Here is a 20,982-nt window from a genome sequence, read left to right on the forward strand (position 1 = left end):
TTATTATAAAGCACAGATTTGACAGGTTTGTTACTGGTTGTGACAGACTGATGAGGTTTTCTACATAGGCTTATCCAACATGTTCAAAAGGCCTTTCACTAAAAGCAAATAGCTTCATTTCCTTTGACATGCTCTTTTTTTTGGGGGGGGGTCCAGAAACTGAGATTTCATCAGTATATGGAAATCTTAGGCTGGAACTTATCTCCATCCACATAACAGGCAACTCAGCTATCCTAGAAAGTTGCCTGACACCAAGAAATTTAGTGACTTGCCCAGGATCATACAGCTCACATGTGCCAGAGAATCACAGAATTAGAGAATTAGAGATGGAAGGGATTTAGAGGTGATCCAGTCAAACCCCATTATTTCATAGTCCAGGTCCTCCTGAAACCAGGACTGGCCCTCTAGCCACGAGGCCATGCTGCCTCTCTTTCTCTGCTTCATTAAAAAAAAAAATTCTCAGAGTAGTAGATTCTCATTGGAATGTTTTATGTACATTAAAAATATATAAAATTATTTTCATGGACTTGACCAAAGATCCAGTAATGTTCTTTGGTAACATGTAGATAATAAATTTAAACAGTAGACTGATTTTCTTCATTTTTTAACACGTTCTCACACAAATATATCATGAGTAGTTGCTGAAGCATCCACACAACATTAGTTGATTTGAAGATGTAGTTTCCAGGTAATATTTCTTTGGAATATCTTCAACATTTTCAGTTTTTAGTGGGGAGGTTTTCCAGTACAAGCATCAAATAATTAAAAATGTAAAGTGCTTGCCCAACTTAGTGGAATATCCACAATATGTGGGGATTAGAAAACCCCAGTGGGTCTGGGAAGAAATGATGGAGTTTGATCAAAGTTGTCTGGAACTGCCAGGTGTGGGAAATCACTGCATTATACCAATACTTATACTACTATTGACCAGATGAAGGAGTTGCTATTGTATCTGACCTGGAAGGCAAAGTCATTGGCTCCAATGCCAATAGAAAGGTGATATAAGGCTTCCTACCTGCTGCACATTCTTATGGTTGCTAGCTCTTTTGACTCTTATTTGTCTTTTGCCTGTCTTCACTGAATCCTGATTCCTATGAATGATACTCTCCTGTCCCTGATGATTCACCATGGTGGGAGTCCTGTCTCAAGGTCAAGGTCTTCCTGCCGATTGTTTCTAATGACTGTCCCTCTACTTCTCCTTACCAGTGTAACACAGTGCCTAATACAATAGGTGCTTAATAAATACTTGTGGACTTGACTGCCTGCCTACCTGGCATCATGGTTCCAGATGGCTCTCTCAAACCTAGCTTATCATCCCTACCTTGTCTATTTGTCCTAGGTCTGACAATACCTATTTTATACTATAGATTACTTTTTCATTAAGTTGTTCTAATATCAAACAATAAGAGGACCAAAAGTAGTTATTCTACCCAAATTGTTTTTAGGTTTGATGCAAAATTATACTTTAGAGGCACTTTTTGAATATCAAAGTGTTGATTTAAGGGCTGGTATCTAACCCTTTTCATAATTTGAAATGTGTACATTTCTGTCATCAAGAGAAGAATCTTAGAGGAATAACCGACCATCATGGAAAACAAAATATTTCTCCTAATAATATGCTTTTTATCTTGTCTATTCCAGAAACAATCTATTCATACAATTATCTGGTGATATGCATAATTAGATCTTTTTAATTGAACTGTCCTGTTCCAGAAAAGCCAGTTGCTTTTAATCAGGATGAGTTAAATGCTTATTTGAAATTTATCTCCCCCATTGCTAGTATCTCATGCAAACTTGTGCAGAAAATACATTAAGGTTCTGTCTGTATAGGAAGCAAAAGAGCACACTGAAAAGTGAAAAGTTCAATGTCAAATGTGGTCACAAGTGGGTAAATTAATAAAGTCTAGCTTCTTTTTTTAAACTGAATTCAATCAAAGCAGATGTTCATAGAGATAAGGATAAAATTCCAACCTATCGATGTCATCCTAATAGGATGCTTCCTCTTTAATGAAAGACATTTTGTGAAGGACCAACTATGCTCCTATAGCCTAATCTGTGTAGTCTAATGTGGAATACAAATTGGGTCTACTCTATAAAACCATGAGCAATTCACACCAAATCATATTTCACAATCACATATACATGACATTTTAGCTCCAAGTGATCCCATTTGAGTGTTAAAGACTGAACTGGCAGAATCTATGTTATATCAACCTGCAGCTAAAACATGTTTGTAAGAAAAAGAGTAAATAGTATAAGCAGCTGCTGTTTTCTTTCTCGATGCATCAGCACTTTCTAATACATAAATAAGAATTCTGTACACATATGCTACATAGAGGAGATCACAGATCTACTTGCATATGAGCTAAAGACTCAATGGAATCTTGAATTTATATAAATTGAGTTATTCTTGGGCTACTGCAGCTTAGGAAATAAAGGATGATTTGTCTTCAAAACAAAAAGTTAAAGCTGGAAATAGGGCCCAGAATAATACTACTTCTACTCTCTTTTGAGTCTGTAAGATACTTCGTAAGACCTATTTCTTTGTAGCACTGGAAAAATAGCTCACTGTGTTATGGTTCTAAATTTATGCTTTAACCTTATTTTTTTTAAATAAATTCAAAAGAAGTTTAAATTCCCAGCAATTTCCACCTAACAACAGAAGATCAAATCATGACTTGAACATGATCAATAGTTCCAAAGAGGTCAGAGATATCTAGCCCCTTCAATATGATTACAATGGGGAATCAACACTATTCAGGGAAATAGTCATATAAATCCAATTAGGTGAAATAACTCCTTTCAGAGGCAATTCATTCTATCATGGCAAAAACAGAAACCTGTCTGAAGCAATTTCTCACTGCTTTCTTCAATTTTAGAGTCTCTTATTCCAAAAGAAATTAAAGAAGAAGTTGAGGGTCAAACCATGATTTTTTTTGTTTTGGTGGTAAAAGGAATAAGAAAACCTATAGCCAGTAATTATCACTTTAATTTTTTTCCCCGGGTCTGATTCTGTCCAATCTGAACACTAGAAGCCATAAATATTCTCATTAAATTGCAAGTGTTCTCCAAAATGATTCTTCACGAGGACAACACATTCCACTTGCTCATGGACAATGTTTGAACACTGACATTATAATCAAGTAACACATAGGAACCTATTGCTGGCATGTCACAAAAAGGTGGGTAAAATTAAGAATTGCATCATCAGGAATAGAATGGTTTGAACGAGGATGGAAAGAGCACTGTTAGGAGTCAGGAGATTTAGGGTCTGGTCTTGGCTATACCATTGATCCACTGTTTATTCCTGGGCAAGTCACCAAACACTTCTATGTCTTGGTTTGCCTGTCTGTAAAATGGTAGTGATAATATCTACTCTAATTTACTGTGAAGATGGAATAAAATAATGAAGTAGAGATTTAAGATAATTTTTGATGACTTTTGTCATCATCATTATCATTGTGATCATTATAATTATGAATGTCAATGACAAAAATAACAAAGATTATTACCCTCAAAAGACTGTCTGAGTCTCTATTAGTGATCAAATCTCCATTATTACAACCACTAAACCACACAGAATTTTAGAATTGAGGAGGACAACAGAGATCACCAAATTCAACTTCATCCTTTTAGAGATAAGGAAATCGAGAGAGGTGATATGATTTGCCCACGGTCACAAAGGGCTGAGACTAGAAAATTCCGTCTTTTTAATCTCAGATTTCAATTGTCTGGGGCCCGAGAGAACCAAACTTTGAGCTTCAAAACTTTAAAATCCAAATAATTAGCCTTCTTTCTCAATGACTACGATGCAATCGATCAATAAATATGTATTAAGCATCTATTATGCACCAAGTGCACACACGCACACACACACAGTTGGTCAAAAGCAAAATCTACAACATCACGACTTAAAATGGCTTTTCATCACCACTAAATTAATGCTGGCATGTAACTGCTGAACAGCACTCTCACAACATATTAGAAGAGTCTGGCTAATGCCAAAGAGCTATGCAAACTGCAATGGAATTTAGCTCTTGAGCTTAATCTACAGGGGCTGTGGGTTTTAGGCCACTTCCTAGGACCAATTTCTCATGGTCATATTTGAGGAGTAGCTCCCTCCTCTTGCATGGACATGCTGTTTTGCAGGTTCCCAACACCACATTTGTGCGTCATGGTTAGGAAAGCAGCCTCCATTTCGTTACTGGCACACATGACACACCCAGGTAGCATCACATTCCAGACAGGCAGCAGGTATCTTGGTATCTAAGGAACTGAAAGAAGCCAAGGCAATCTGTCTGGCTAGCTTCAGTGCTTCTATCCTCATGATCGCAAACTCTAACTCCTCCTGTTACATGGTGGCGTTATGAGTAAACCATGGGAAGAAAAATACATTAAGACAGGATGTAAATATTGTTCACATCCAGAGAACGGATGCCACACTTAAACGCGTTGTGATGACAACTCAGATATAACACACAGAGTCAGTGTTCTTTTCAAGAGAAACACCTCAGCAGCCCAGGACAGCAGAAGGCTGAATTTTTAAAAATTAAGAACATAGAAGCCTTTCAAATAAATAACCGTCAAGAAACATAAGCATTATATTGATGAAGATAAGATGCTTTTTTTCAAACTTTCTACTTTTGTGAAGTTTTAGGTTGTTTTTGTTCCTTTTCCTACATGCCATAAAGTACATTTTTGATATAAAGTTTTGTAATAATTTCAATTAAAGCCGTATCTCTTACACTGCTCTCATAATCTCTTGAGATTTGCTCATTAAGAGAGTCCTCTCACAAAGAGGAGAGCAATTCAAATTGCTAACTTCAAATTAGATGCTAGATAATTATTTTGGTTCCAGATGTTGCACCATGTCCAGATGTTATCGCAATGGGAGTCAGAGAAATTCTCATGTATATAAATAGCTCACTCAAAGGTGATTTAATACAAATCTGTTCAGTGAATAAATGACTAGAAATGCCTAGGGATATTGAATGACCTCTGAAAAATGAAGCCTCAAGCCCCATTTCCAGATTTTAAAGGAATCATCTTGTTAAGAATATAATCACAACATTCACACCATTTTGACATCTTTAGGGGAAAGACTACATATCTAGCTATGAAGAAAAGACTTTTATTTGGAAGACTTTTGGCCATCCCCACCTCCTCTTTCACTCCCATTTAAATCATAGTTTGGTTTGATTTACATGTAAGGGATTTCATTCTCTACTGAGGTGTGATAAACTTTAGAAAGGAACACTGACAGGTTACACTTGGACTACAAACCTGAAGTTTCTGAGCAAATACTGGGGGGTTCTTTTCTGCTAAATCAGGCTCTAGATATTCAAGTGCATCACATATTGAGGTTTGATGAGATATCCTATTGAGAAGAGCTTCAGCAGAGACATAGGAATCTTCAGGAGCTCTCTACATGATAAGGAGGATATAGAACAGAAAATAGAGGAGAGAAAGAGGAACAGCAAGTCTAGGTAAGCATCATCTACTGGCCTGATATTTTTGGTTTCATGCTAAAGAAATTACCAAATTTAATGCCAATTCTTTAAGAGCAATAGGTGTTTGACAGTGGGGAGAAATAGCTACTATTTGAACTGCTTTGACAGCCAACACCCTCCCTCCAATAGCCCATTAGTAAAATAAAAACAAAAACCAATATGCTCTTTGATTACTGGCTACAAACTGGATGGAGGCAGTTTAGGACTGGAGACAGGGAAGGAGGTGATCCATTTGTTGGTATTTCAAACCACAAGTAATAAACAAATAAGCATTATCACCAAAGTAAGTGAGATTTAGCTAGAAAGGTAGATGTGTTTAAAGCTAAGAAAATATGTTTTCAAATAATAATAAAAATAATAGCTGGTATTTATATAGGGCTTCAAGGTTTGTAAAGTGGTTTACAAATCGTATCTCATTTTATCTTCACAACAATCCTAGGAGGTGGGTGCTACTGTTATCCCCACTTGACAATGAAGAAATTAAGGCAGGAAGAGATTAAGTGACTTTTCTATGGTCACACAGCTAGTAAGTGTCTGAAGTCACATTTGAACTCTGACTTCAGGTCTTCCTGAGTCAAAGTCCAGCACTGTATCCACCTAGATGCCTCATTCAAGAGGGTCATTAAATAGGAAAGTCAACTTTTCATGAACAAATCTATCCAGTGCAACAAAAGTAAAACATTAAATCTTGAAGGATACTCTGTTTTCCAGTATGGGTATATGTGTGTGTATAGACATACATACATACATAATACACACATATACTCACACACAGGAAACAGTGTGTATACATATACACACAAGTACACACACATACTGGAAGCAGTATCCTTCAAGATTTAATATTTTACTTTCATATACTTATACATGTGCATATATATGTATATGTGTGTATGTATCTATATACATACACACACAATGGGTGTTACACAGGGATTTGAACCAATAGATAAAAACTTTTCTGATACTTAAGAAAGCCTATGGGTAGTCGGAAGAGAATAGACTTTTCTGTGTCAAGTTTCAAACTGTATTTTACCACCACAGTTACATCTGAGCTCTAAGATCTCAGTATGTGAAAGGAGAAAGGAATCTTTTTTATGTGGGTCCTAAAGAAATTCCTAAATGAATCAAATGGGGTCCCAGGCCCAGTATAATCTACTGTTCACCTCAAAAGAAAACTGTCTTTCTTCCCTAGCACACCTGTTAATGTGCTAAACTACCACCATAAAGGATGCTAGGAAAAACAAAAGATCAGGAGATGAATGGCCCAGGTGACAATCCCACCATAAGGACTCAGAAAAGAAAGCAAAAACATCATCATGGTAAATAATGCAAAGAAAATTTTAAAACAAAACAGATTTACTTCTAGAACATTCTTCTCTCCAGAAGTAATGTATTAGAGAGATATGACAGCATGTTGTTTGGAGGCTTTGGAACTCACTCTCTACTACTTTTTTGGGGGTGTAGCTTGAGATGTTATTTTTAGTCCATCGGATACCTATGCATTTACGGGGTCTGATTATCTTGAGCCTAAATCTTCAGTTGTTCTTTGGGCTTATTACATCCCCACTTACTCTTTCGAGAGCATCTGAAGTTGTTCCTAAGCCCATAGACTCTTTTTGGTTTGACTTTTCTGAAGCCTGCAAGTGTGTCTCTGAGTTCGGAGCCAGGACTCGTGAGACTGGATGCTGGATTTTCATTCCAGCGTTCACCAGAGCTTCTGTTTCTTCAAAACTTGATCTGAGGAGAAAAAAAAATGTCCCTCATCTTTTTCTTTAGAAATCCCTCCAAAATCAGAGTGACAATAATCTATCACTTAGGCCTCCCCCAAGAACACTTAAGTTCCAAGCGTATTCCCTTGAATAAGATGGTAGAAGGATACTGGTGGTCCCTGCAGTTTGGTACAAATTGCACCATACATCATGCATCTATATATGGTAGGACTAAGGGAGAGGAATATCTATTTACACCTCTAAGGTGCTTTTAAAACATCAAACAAGGGAGATGGAAGACAGCAGGCAGCTTCTATATCTATTCTGGCCAGCTCTTTTTCTTAAGATTGCTCACACTTAAAGGAGTAAGGAGAGTTCAAGAAACCATGAGGGTGGCACCAGGGAGACACTGGTGGGTCCAATCTCTACCTTCAGAGAGAACAAAGGAAGAGCAGGAGAGGTCCAAATTTGGAACTGAGACCCTAGGTCTAACCAGAAACATACATTACTTAGATTAGAACATGAACTTGGGCCCTTTTAACCAAAACAAAATTAAAAGGGAGAAAAAAGTCACACATACGTTTCTTTTAAGAGATTTAGTCTTAGTTCAAATGATGCTCACTCTCAGTGCTGGCATTTGCTTATCAGATCTAGGTTAGGCTGGAATAGGGGTTGAGAGGTTAACAATACAGGACTACCTTATTTTGCTGTTGTCGAGTTTTCAGTTATAGCTGACTCTTAGTGACATCATTTTGGGTTTTCTTAGCAAAGATACTGGAGTGGTTTGCTATTTCCTTATCTAGCTGATTTTGTAGATGAGGAAACTAAGGCATAGGATCACACAGCTAGTAAGTGTCTGTTGCCAGAATTCAACTTGGGAAGATGAGTCTTCCTGATTCCAGGCCCAGCACTCTATTCACTGTGCCAGCTAGCTGCCCTACTACCTCATTAGGAAACAGTAAAATAGAAGGAAGTATATAAAGACAATAGAACAGGTTTTAGAATCTCTGGCACGCTTTACATTATAATTCTTAAAGATCACTTGGACCTTGACATCTACTTTGCATTTGAACTCTCCCATAGATGGTTTCTTCCCAAATAAAATGTAAGCTTACTGAGAACAGGATCAGGCTTGCTTTTCTATTAGTATGCTTATCAAAGGGCAAGGCACATAGAAAGCACTTAATATTTTTCATTCATTCATTAAAATAGAAAATATTTTAGTATCATAGGCTCTTTATGGGAATAATATACCCTGAACATGGAGTTGGGGAATCAGATAACCGAACTGGAGGAGATTTGACTGGACTCTCCTGAGGGGCATCAAACATAAGATACAGAGATTGTTTCTTCGGGGTGCCATCATCATGCTGTGAAAAGAAAGGAAATTCATTCTAATTATTAAATGAGTACAATCTGGATAGAATCAATGTGACAAAGCAACTTGGTGACAGACAAGAGCAGATTATTCTCTAAGACAAATCACTTTTTAATATAAAGTCTTTACTTCCTTTGCAAGCAACCAAATGATTATGAACAAACAATAATTGGATCTTAAGCCAATGGGTTAATACAGCCAATATCTATATGATTCTAGTCAATTTCTCTGCAAAACTGATATGCAGTATACTGCAGTATGACTTTTTAGAGTCAACTCCTCTATAGGTCAGCCAAGTTGAGGGCTGGCTAACTCTTCAGAGGCAACAGAGGAAGCAAAGGTACTTGCAGGTTCCCATTTTACAGACATATGATCGTGTCTCTCTATCCCTAAATGTACACACACACCATGGCCTGTGGAAAGCACTAAAAGAGTAGAGTATGTAGGACAACAGTAGGCCAAGAGGCACGGATTCATTAAGTAAACAAGCTACGATAGAGCAGGGTATAGGCCCATACACAAACAAAAGCAAACCAAGGAATTCACACAAAACCACAAGCTGGGCCCAGCATCCCAAGTCATAAAGTTCAAACACAGGGGAGTACTATATCTATTGTAATGTACTCTCAGGGTTCAAAAGCTATGGGTCAAGAGTTTTACTAGAGCAGGCACCCTGGGCTCAGACAGCCACTTGTAGGGTGAAGTGGTCTGGCACTTGAGCCAGCCAACTGCATCTACAACACGTTTTTGTAATGGTAAGATGGAAGACAAAGTCCCGAAGGCCTTTAGAAATTATAATTTAATGCAAGCCAGAGCAGCTAGGGAGTTAACGAAAGGTCAGAAGGCGAGAAAGGGCTTTCAGTCCACCATCTTTAATAATAATAACAACAACAACAATAACAGCTAACAATTATGCTGTTAGCTAGGTGGCATGGGCAGCGAGGTGGTGCAGTGCATAGAGCACTGGGCTTGGAATCATAAAGACCCCTCTTCCTGAGTTGACAGCTGGCCTCAGACACTTAGTAGCTGTGTGACCCTGGGCAAATCACTTAACCCTGTTTTCCTCAGTTTCCTCTTCTGTAAAATGATCTAAAGAAAGAAATGGCAAACCATTCCAGTATCTTTACCAAGAAAACCCCAAATGGGGTCATGGAGAGTCAGGTACAACTGATATGACTCAATAACAACAAAACAATTATGTAGAACTTACTATGTGTCAAACACTGTGCTAAATGCTTAACAATTATTATATCATTTGCTCATCACAACAACCCTGGGCTATTATTATCCCCATTTGGCAGATGAGGAAACTGAGGTAAATAGAGATTAAATGACTTGCCCAGGGTCACACAGCTATTAAGTGTCAGGCTGGATTTGAATTCAGGTCCTCCTGACTCCAAACCCAAGGCTCCATGCACTGTGCCACCAGCTGCCCTTTTAAGGCTCATATCCCTGAGAATCGTTTATATTTTAAATTGTTTATATCTGTTAAACTGAAAGTTCTGTAACAACAGAGATTCTCACTTCTTTAAACCCTGTATTTTCTTCAGTGCCTATACCAGTAATCTGCACACAGTAGATTTTTATTTAATGTCAATAATAATGATAGCCAACATTTCTATAGCACTTTAAGGTTTGCAAAGCACTTTACAAATATTATTTCATTTGACCCTCACAGTGACTCAGGGAGGTAGGTACTATTATTATCCCCATTTTAAAGATGAGGAAACTGAGGCAGACAGAGGTTAACTGACTTGCTAGGGTCAAACAGCTGATAAGTGCCAGGCTGGTTTTGAACTCAGGTCTTCTTGACTTCAGGCCCAGTATCCTACCTACTGTGCCACCTAGCTAGCCTGAAGAACCCACAGTCACCTACAAACAAGGATGAGACAGCAGAATGGATTCTACTGGAGGGGTTTTCTGTCTGTTTGTTTTAAATAAAACAATTCTCTTCTCAGAAAATTAATTTCACAGAGTCAATCACTCCAGAATCAAGTGAAGTGGTTCTGTGGAAGAGACTGGCTATATAGTTCACTGTTTGTTTCTTAGATTACTTTTATTCATGTTGGCTATTAATGCAGACAACAAACCCTTAATTTTCCATTAGCATGCTTTTATTCTGGCTGTAATAAGTGAAAAACACTCAGCCTACCATTTGCTCTCAATTCTCATGTTCTCGTAACCTTTACAATACAGAACAGTACACAGAAGCATAACAACAGATGTAACGATTAGAAGGTGAAAGAACTTACAGGTAAGTTGGAGCCGATTTTCTCCATATATTCTATTTCATAAGAGTTTCTATAATCCAGCTCTGCAAGAATAACAAAGACCAATGTCAAGGATCATTGAAAAAAAGACCAGTGTGCACCATAGCTGGCCTGTATGGTGGGGACATGTCTGTTTTTCAAGGGGTCCCACTTGCCCCCCAGTTTTAGCACTGGAGCCTTTATAATAACTGCAAGCACACAATTATGATTTACATACGAATCCAGCTTTTTTGAAACTATGGAATTTCCTTTCCTTGATATGCTTAGAAATAGAACAATTCACCCTTCTCAGAGCTTTCTGATGCACCCCTATTTAAGGGTAGGCATGGAACTTTAAGATCTAGATTTCTCCAACTTCTTCAAGGCTCCCTCAAGTGATAAATGGTTATTCATGTCAATAGAAAAGACAGGAATTCCTTAGCTGGGTGAAGAACATTGATGTTGTCTCTCTAGACTTACCTTTTGCTCAATTTCAAATTTATATGAAGCTAAGCGAAGAGATTTTAGGAATATGCCAGATTGCCAAAGTCCTAAACCAGATAATTATCTATAATAGAAGGCTTTGATTTTCCTTAGAGAAATAAGGATTGGTAAGAAAAATCCTAATCTTAGCTGGAGGCACTAATCTTGTCTTTCGTTAGTTAGGTATGGTGGCTTTGACTAAAGGTTTTCAGCTTGACTTTATCAGGGAGAAGTTTTAGCCACTATACCCTAGCTGAGATGGCTGTCCTGGCCCTAAAGGAATGAATGTACCATTGGATATTATAAAAAAAAAATAGTACAGTGCAGCAACATGCCCAGTGAGGAGCAGGCCCAGCAGAGATACCATGCCCAAGTCACCCCAGAGACCCCAGCAGAGCAATTCACCCAAACAAGAGCCCTCACAGTGAGTTCAATAGAGCAGTAAGCCAAGTGAGGAGCACACCCAAAAAGTCCAGTGAAGGAATACGCCCAGCAGAGATGCCACACGTAGCAAAACACAGAGCTGGCAAGAACAATGTGATGACATCACCAGAAGACATCAAAGTTCCTTCAGTGAAGGAGGCATGGATTTCTTCTCCACATATATTCCTCTTTATATGGACCTCTCATATGTAATTTCTATTTATAATCACTGTCCTCACTTATGGTATATGTATTTAGAAGGACTGTGCCCTATACTAACAGAGAAATGTTCAATCACAAATCTTTTTATTATCCAACTTCATTAAGTGTTTTTGCTTTGAACTAATTGTGCCCTCTGGCAGATGAGAAAAAAGTAAAACATGTTGGTGGGAGCTTGTAAGTTATCAGTTTGAGTATATATAGAACTACTAAATGATACCAGAATAGTTATTCTGGATGCTCTACATGGGTACTGCAGGTACTACAATAATATTACTAACATCACATTTATATTTCATTTTAACATTTATAGTATAATTTCTTCATAATAGTTTTTATAGGATGGGGGTACAAATATTATGATATTCACTTTACAGGTAAGGAATGAAAGATCAAAGAGGTTAAGTGATATATACATAAAAGTGATACATATAGTAAGCACTGGGGTCAGGACCTGAACTCAAGTCTCCTGAGCCAATTTTTCTACCATACTCCATAGCTTTATGACTTTAAGTATCAGTTGAAACATTTCTACAATTCATTAAATTGTTTTAGAGTTGGTCCCTTTCATCTTTTTTTTTTGGACGTGTACTCAATTTCCAACCCTTCCAAGATATTATTTTTTTGTGTGTGTGAGGCAATTGGGTTTAAGTGACTTGCCCAGAGTCACACAGCTAGTAAGTGTTACGTGTCTGAGGCCAAATTTGAACTCAAGTCGTCCTGACTCCAGGGCTGGTGCTCTATCCACTGTGCCACCTTGCTGTCCTCCCCCCCAGATAATGTTTAATATAGAATTAGCCAGACACTAAAGAAGTATCCTCAAACATTTTTACCCGAGATGTACAATTACAACCTATGTTAACTTCTTGGTCTTAATAAATGGATCATTTTTGTTTATGGAACCAGTCTAAAATTCTCAGCATCAATACTTCAGGGTAATTCCTCAGTAAGTCCTTTAATTTCTATTTATTAGTCCTTGGGAATATAATTTTTAAAATAAAATATTACCTAATGTGATTGTTAAAGTGAGACTTTCTCTTGTTTGTTGTAAAGAGTCAATAAATTAGGATACCAAAAAGTGTCTGCAGCTGTCAGAATCTATGTCAAATTCTTTTTGCTTTAAGGAACCAATTCTTCCTGAGAATAAAGATGATTTTGTGAAATAATGGAATCAAAAAACAGCTTCCCTCTTCTTATAGGCCTTAATCATTATTGATTTGTACTTCTTGGTGAGTCACTTACAGAAAAAGGTAATGGAGAATTAAACTAGCTGGTGTCTAACTTCCTTTCTAGCTCTACTATTTTACGATTCTATAATAAACACACATATAATCTCGTATTGGTCAATAAGAAAAAGATTATGAACATTATAATCCAATGCCAAGGTTTACCCAATGCATAAAGTACAGAAGTCTATGTTATATGAGCACTTCCAGTCCAATCACTTCTTTTAAGGTGGTGGGTAGAATAAATGAATCAGCCTGTGCCCATCCCCATGGTATTGTTAGTGTGACCCTGGAAATGAATCCCTTTAATTGTTCAAAAGCAATAATCCGGCTCCTGTCACCACAGCTGAGAGCATGCATACTAAATGTGACCAAAAAAGAGGAAATAAAAGTGTTTTCCAAGAGACTTCTCTTCCAGTTCCACTCTTCAACCCAACATCTAAATTTTATTCCTAGCCACTGGACCTTAGACAAGTTTCAGATCTCTCTCATCTGGTTTATTTCTCCTGTACAACTGCCCAATTTCATCAGTTTCTTCCCCACCCTGGGAGATGTTAGTTCAAAAATAGGGCATTTGGATTAATAATAATGTGCTGTTGGCTGAGAGAAAGTCTAATTTTATACATGAGCATCCATTCTAGTTATGATTGGACTTTCCCATGGATCTAGAGCATTTGTGTATCTATGACTCATTTTAGAAAACTAGCTATCTTAGGTCTCCTATTTATAATTTCAGAATAGTGATTACATCCACTTTCAAAGTGCCTTGTACACAGTAGTCTGAATAGGGAAATATTTGTTGAACTGATGAGTCAAGTTAAGACTCAAAGAATATGAGCTGGAAGATGAGGCAGCTCTTCTATTTAGCAATGCTCTTTCCATGACCTTGAGGAAATATCTCAACTGACTTGATGTCTACATCTTAGTGGCACCTCAATAATCATCAAAGAGAAGAGGAACCATGCCATACACAGGTCAACCCCAAAATAACATTTGAGTAATCACTATGAATTCCAGGGTGCTGAGGAACCTTAACCTGACTTCCTTCAAACACCAAAAACTGTTATCTCATTGAAGGAATAATCCTGTTATTGTTAAATATGGATGTTTCAATATTAATTATGCATGCTTAAAGATGAGGAAAGGAAAAGGAGGTGAGAATTCATTTCTAACAAGTCCTATCAGTTAATTCATCACGGGATTTTTGGTTAGTGAAATGCTGACTCCACAGAGTTTGGGGGCATCACTAAATCGCCTCTGTAGAACAACTCCAGGGCCATGGTGGAACCTTTAGCACCATGGGGAGAGTACAGTAGGGGAGAAGAAAGAGCCCAGCAGAGGACTTTTAGAAGAAGCCTCCATGATGATTCTTTACCTTTCTTTTATCAAAGGACTCTTAGGATTTTTAGACAAAGGCTTGAGCTAGTGAAAAATTATCAATTCTAATTTCTGGATGGTTTACATTAAGGAAGAGGGATAGACTAGATAAGTGTTTCTTTACTCCTGTTCTACAGAATGCACAGCAAATTTTTACCATTTTGGAAGACTTTTGTTAACCCTACTTTAGGACTCGAAGACTATGGGTTTAGAACTAGAGGGGACCCCTTCATTTTACAGAGGCAGAAACTAAGGCCCAGAGTGCTGAAGTGACTTGTACAAAGTCACACAGATAGCAAGTTGGAGAGCCAGTCTTCAAACCAAGTCCTCAGACTCCAAATTCAGAGCTCAAGAGAGTGTACTACACTCTCCTGAACTTAAAAAACAACTCTTTTTTCATGGGAGAGCTGGAGGAGACCTCATCATATAGCTAGTCCAATTCCCCTCATTTTATAGATGAGAGAGGTGAAGCTTAAAGATACTAAGTGATGAACCAAGGTCACATAGGTGGTAGGCAGCAGAGCCAAGAGTTGAATCCAGGTCTTCTGATTCCCAAACCAGTATTATTTCCACTGTAATAAATCTTCTTCTATCCCCTGGTTCCCAGTCCTTCCCCTCTGAGCTAATATGGCAAAAGTGGTATGCTCCACAGTGTAGTTGGGGTTGGGAAACACTGAAATGGAGGAATCTCCAAGTCCTTTCTAGGTTTGGGATTCTAAGTATTCCTGATCTTTGTTTAAAAAAAAAAGATTCAAAAGACACATTTACAGGGTCTCACTGAAATGGAGGTAGACCCCATGATCATATAAGTTTCTCCCTCAAAAAATCATTAGTATTTATTTGCTTGGCCCTGAAGTTCTCCCATTTTCCTTCCTCATTTCACTAGCTTCTGTGACTTGTAACTTCGACACAGAATGATTGATGCACTCTAGAAATCACTCATCATAGCACCAATCTTCAAGCAGATACAAACTGATGATTAAATTACCAGTATATGGTCATATACCTGGTGTTTCTGGGGTATACCTGATTCTATCTTCAAGCTTCATGAACTCAGCATTTCATCTTCTGCCTCTATACACTTATACAAGCTATCCCTCACTCCTGGGACATATTTCCTATTCACCTTTACCTCTCAGAATCATTAGTATGCTTTGAGGCTCATCTCAGGTGTCACCTCCCATTCAAGGCTTTTCCTAATTTTTTTTTTTGTGAGGCAATTGAGGTTAAGTGACTTGCCCAGAGTCATACAGCTAAGTGAGTGTTATGTGTCTGAGATCATATTTGAACTCAGGTCCTCCTGACTCCATGGCTGGTGCCCTAGCTGCCCCACTTTTTCTAATTCTTACAGTTATTGTTGTTCTTCCCCCCTACTCTCTCTACCTCCCCCCATCTCTTTTTCACCATTTTCTCCCTCTCTCTCTTTCTCTCTCCCTCTCCCCCCTGGAAATCGGGGCTTCCCATCTGTGTCTCTGTGTGTCCACCAACTAGCTTGAGGCTTTGCACATGCTAAGCACTTAATGAATGTCTGTTGAATTAAATTGATGTAAATAGGGAGGATGATCCAGTAAACAGTTCTGGATCCAGTTTTATTTATCACTTTGGTGAAAATACATGTAACATCCCCAAAGTAGCCTACGATGGTCAAGGCATCATCAGATCATGGATTTAAAATTAGAAGGCATCAGCTCCCTCATTTTCCAGATGAGGAGTGAGGCCTATAGAGATAAAGTGACCTGGTCTAGCAAATGGCAGGGCTCGGATATGAAGCAAGGTCCTCAGATTGTAAATCCAGCATCCTTTCCCTGTCCTATGATATATCCTAACGCTGTAATTATTTTCATCCAATCAGGCAGCAAATTACAACAGACTGCCAATTTATTCACTATGTATTAGCACTTCACAATCATATAAATGGGCAACTTTCAACTACCTTGCCCAGCACAAACATTTACATATTGGGAGTATTTTGTTTTTGTTGCTGCTATTGCTAGAAATGAACAGTTGTCACATCAGTCACAGTTGGAGTGCATTTATTAAAATGTCGGGAGGTGAAGATGAGCTTCAGCAGCCACAGTTTAACAACCTCTTCAGCTTTAAATCTACTATTCTATAAACTTCTGTTCAAAGGATTTTTCTCCTCTTAAAAAAGTGCATGTGTTTGATTCCAGCTGATAAAACTCAAACACAAAACATACATATCAGGATTAGCTTGCAGATCTGCTAAAAACCTGGTTGCAACAGCAGAAGAATAAAAATGATATTGAAATGCTTTTCTATATTTGTTTAAAGTTATCTGAAGGATGAGAATGCTTAGCATATGGCAAACCCTAGGGAATAATGAACTAGCAGAAAAATCCCTTAACACAACAAGTGCCATTGAAAATATCAAAATGGTCATGTGTACCTGCTGACATGACAGTGTCCTTTGTTCCTGAGATTATGAACCTTTTCTCTGCCCTGACATCTAACTCCACTAAGTGGCCAAGCGCTCTCCAACTGCTAAAGATAATTAATCTATGGAGATGACAGTAAGCTCTCTCCTTCAACTGTAGAGGAAGATGGTGCTTTGTTGATGACATATTCCAAATCTGGATATAGTAAGTATGAGAAAGTCAGTTTCCTCTAAGCAATCACCAAAATACAGAAGGGAAAGAAATTCCACGCCCTTATATGAAGTACCAGGCCAAATGAAAGCCCAAGGTGGCAAAATCTGTGGAGTCTGCTCTTTGTCAAGCTCCATAAAGACAGCTTTCAGAGATATTCACACAAGTATAGAGAAATGTGTTAAGTGACTCGCAGAGGAAATTCTTTTGTATAATTCAGAGATTTCTCACAGTAAAAACCAAACTACCAAGGGGAAGCCCAGTTATTTAAGTAATCTCAAGAGGAAGCATTGTGTGATATAATTACTATTATCTGGATTTTCTGGAACATCACACCACTCAGTACATAAGCATGGTATGGTCATTAGCATTTAATTAGAATCTTGGTACTCTTTCTATTATTAGCAAAAAAGTTGGAAGGAATGCCTTCAAATGGAATAAAAATTCAAGTGTCTATATCACTGTAAGGTTTAAACAATATCTTCCTAACAATAATGTTCTCCTTTCTGGTACTAATTCCAAGATGGATTTTGAAATCATTTTCAAACCAAATGTTACCATTGGGGCAGTTCTTGTGTTATAAACAATAATGAGAAGTTAAAACCACCATGGAAAGCGTAGATTACCATGTGAACTCAACGGGCTTGTACTGTGTTAGATGTTTAATAATGTTGTGATCAAATGATACATTTGTATACGGCTTACCACAGTGCCAGGCACATAGTAGGTGCTTAATGAAATGCTTGGTCTATTCTCCCTTAATAAATCCAGGGGTGAAAGCAGTCACCAGAAGGACTTAGGTAAAGCTTCTTTAAGAGTAATTAGTTCACATTTTAACAGATTTCTGACAGTCTTTCTTAAACTGGCATGACCATGGCTTTGTCTCAGGGAACTGAATTCTGGGGGCACAAAAATTTAATACAAACATTCCCTTAGTAGCCTAAAAAGTCAGTATAAGAATTTATTCCCCCACCCACTCAAATGAATTTGTCTTACTATTTCTTTTATTATTTTTACATCATGAATTACAAAATTGATTTTTTTTTAGGATATGATTCATGCAACCAGTGCAGGGCATCAAAACTGTTAGCTGCAGGTCTAGCTTTCAATAATGGATCACTATGGTCAAAGATTTCACCACTCCATAGACAGTCTCCTAAGCTGGGCTCGGTTTCAAACAGAAGTCACAATCTATGTATTACTAGGACCATGTTCAAATGCTCTCCATCTTGGTCAGACTTGGCAAAGCTTTCATTCAAATGACCTAGCCTTGGCCAATCAAAGGTCATCTTTATACTTTCGTGAGGCATTAGGGTAGGAATAATACTCTTAAAAAGAGTATTCTTCTATTGGTATAGCACTTGTCACATATTTTATGTCATTTGATTTCCACCCCATCCAACCAGACACACATATCTAGAAGCCTTTATTAAGTGCCTACTATGTGCCAGGTAGTCTAAGTGCTAGAAAAAAGACATGTATGTATGTATGTATGTATGTATGTATACACACATACATGTGTATATACACGCACGCGCACGTGCACACACACACATATATACACATACATGCATATATATTTTTGGTCCAGAACTGTGATTTCATTAATATAGGGAACTCTTCATGTAGAAACTCCCTTCCTTGATATAGATCAGCAACTCATTTATGTCTTAGAGAGTTCTCTGGGCCACTGAGTTTAAGTAGCTTGACTACAGTCGTATAGACAGTAGGTGTTAGACATAAGACTTAAACCCAGGTCTTCCTGGCTGGCCCTCTACACACTAGGCCACATCTCAAGATAGGTATTACTATTCCTGTTTTACAGATAAGGAAATTAAATCTCAGAGAAATTAATTAAGATACAATCACACACAATCACATACAGTTAGGTATCCCAGTATGGAACTCTCCTGAATTTTGAAAATCTGTGTCTCCAACTGGATATGTAGATACACTTTTTGATTCCCTTTGGCACATTTTATGCTCACTTGAAATTCATTTTCTTTATAATCCACAGAATTAGGAAAGAGACCTGAAATCTAGGAATTGAAGAGGAAGTTGGAAAGGGCTTCCTTTTCCAAAGGATTTCCTCTGTTGTTATCAAGTATGTTTAGATTCATGCCTGGTGTGGGTTTTCAATTGTGAAGTCTGACCAGGTAATTTCAGCCTTCTCAGCTCACACACCTCAGCAGCCATAGGGGTCATTAGGAAATGCCAGGAAGCTCAGCAACACTGCCAGCTTGGTGCTAGATGATTCTCTTCTTTTAGGCTGAGCCCTTCACAATCACCAGCAACGCATATAAAGAGAAGCAAGGCTCCTGACAGTTGCTGGGCTCCACCAGCCACAGTGGAATGTAGCGATAACAGCTTTAAAAAAAGCCACACGTTATACCAAAGTGCAGCTTTTGTCTCCAGGGCTCAGAAAGAACATGCAAAATGGCGGCCCAAATTACCTGGCTTCTGATTTTCTTTATGGTCCTTCATTGCCTCTTGCTCTTTTGGAGCAAGTTTTTCCAGGTTGGGGTTGGGGTCCGAATGGCCATTAATTTGCTTACCCTCTGTGGGAGAATTGAATTTGGTCTCATTTACAAAAGTTGACAGGTCAGAGGGCTGAGGGTAATCTTGCTTGTCCGCATCTAGCTCCACTGTCATACAAGTCCATTTCTGATTGGTCACTGCTAGTTTTTCTTCATCTGTTGCATGAACCACAGTAGAGATCACTGGGGGTGTTTCTGGCGTAGGCAGTGGAGTGGGATCCTGTGAAGTACAAATAATCACCATTTTTTATTCATTCTATTTGCCAGTCACAAATGTCCTTTCCATCCCAGAGCTAGGGTTTGAATCCTTCCATGACATATTAGCCACATTTAAATTCTTAAATTCTCCTTCCTCAATTTTTCTGACTGCTTTTTTTCAGAATATAAATCCTGATTAAGGGTCACCATTTCAGTACAGTAAACAAACCCCATGGCATTGTAAGTTGAAATAGCCAAGTTCTTCATTGCTATTAAGGATATTATATAACTTTAAAAGTAGCTTTCTTAACTTTGTGGAGGTGGAATTTGCCTGTTTCCATTACCCACAGGAAAACCCAAATATTGCTTTAACAAATGATATACTTGTAAGACATCAACTTCCTCTGTTATTGCTAAAAGCAAACACAAAAACGGTAAGTCAGAGGATAATAGCTTTAGAGCTGGAAGGGACCCTCTAATCTAGCTCCCTCATTTGACAGATATGAAAATGGAGGCTGAGAAAGGCCAAATGATCTGCCCAGGGTCCTATAAGTAGCAAGCAGAATGAGTAGGATTCAAACTTAGCTCCTCCCACTCTGAATCCAGGGCACTTTCCTCTGCACCATTATGCCTTAGAGAGCTAAAGGGATTTGTGTTTCTTGAGAGTGATAGTCAGGAGGCAGAAACTCAAATAATGAGTATCTAAAATGTCAGAAAATGAGCTACATCCCCACATTTCTTTAAGGAATTGCTTCCTTGCCCTCCCATCAAAGCACTGTTATGTGTTTCAGTGCAAAAGAAAATGTGGTTATCTGCACAACTAAAGTCTTTCTAGAGATCCCCTAAGCAGGGGTCAGATACACAGCACTTTCCTAACCAGACTAAGATGTAACTGGGAAATGTTTAACAAAATAAATAAAAATGCTATATGATACAGATAATGTTAATCTGTGGTCTTCTAAGTCAATATGAGGGGCCTGCAGGGATCTGTTTCTACTTAAGTTTCACACCACTGGCTTAACAGTTTCCTTCTCTTTCCACAGATAGTTATTATTCAGATACTC

The 20,982-nt window shown here is 38.1% G+C and overlaps 1 protein-coding gene across 5 annotated transcripts in view; it reads right to left on the reverse strand.

Moving 5' to 3' along the window:
- TACC2 (transforming acidic coiled-coil containing protein 2) overlaps nt 1-20,982 on the reverse strand; it is a 302,620-nt gene that overhangs the window by 24,456 nt on the left and 257,182 nt on the right. For 2 of the 5 annotated variants that reach the window (XM_020979218.2, XM_020979219.2), the window contains 5 exons: nt 19,739-19,940; nt 10,853-10,914; nt 8,477-8,592; nt 7,085-7,250; nt 5,284-5,424 (listed from right to left, as the gene is read on the reverse strand). In XM_020979218.2, coding sequence (XP_020834877.1) covers nt 5,284-5,424; nt 7,085-7,250; nt 8,477-8,592; nt 10,853-10,914; nt 19,739-19,940 — 687 coding nt within the window. Of the gene's footprint in view, nt 1-4,257; nt 4,349-5,283; nt 5,425-7,084; nt 7,251-8,476; nt 8,593-10,852; nt 10,915-19,636; nt 19,941-20,982 lie in introns of all 5 variants that reach the window. The other 3 variants (XM_020979220.2, XM_020979221.2, XM_078151015.1) reach the window with 2 other exon arrangements.

The sequence above is a fragment of the Phascolarctos cinereus genome, unplaced genomic scaffold (genome assembly GCF_003287225.1).
Source record: "Phascolarctos cinereus isolate Bilbo 61053 unplaced genomic scaffold, phaCin_HiC Scaffold_3;HRSCAF=262, whole genome shotgun sequence".
NCBI lineage: Eukaryota > Metazoa > Chordata > Mammalia > Diprotodontia > Phascolarctidae > Phascolarctos > Phascolarctos cinereus.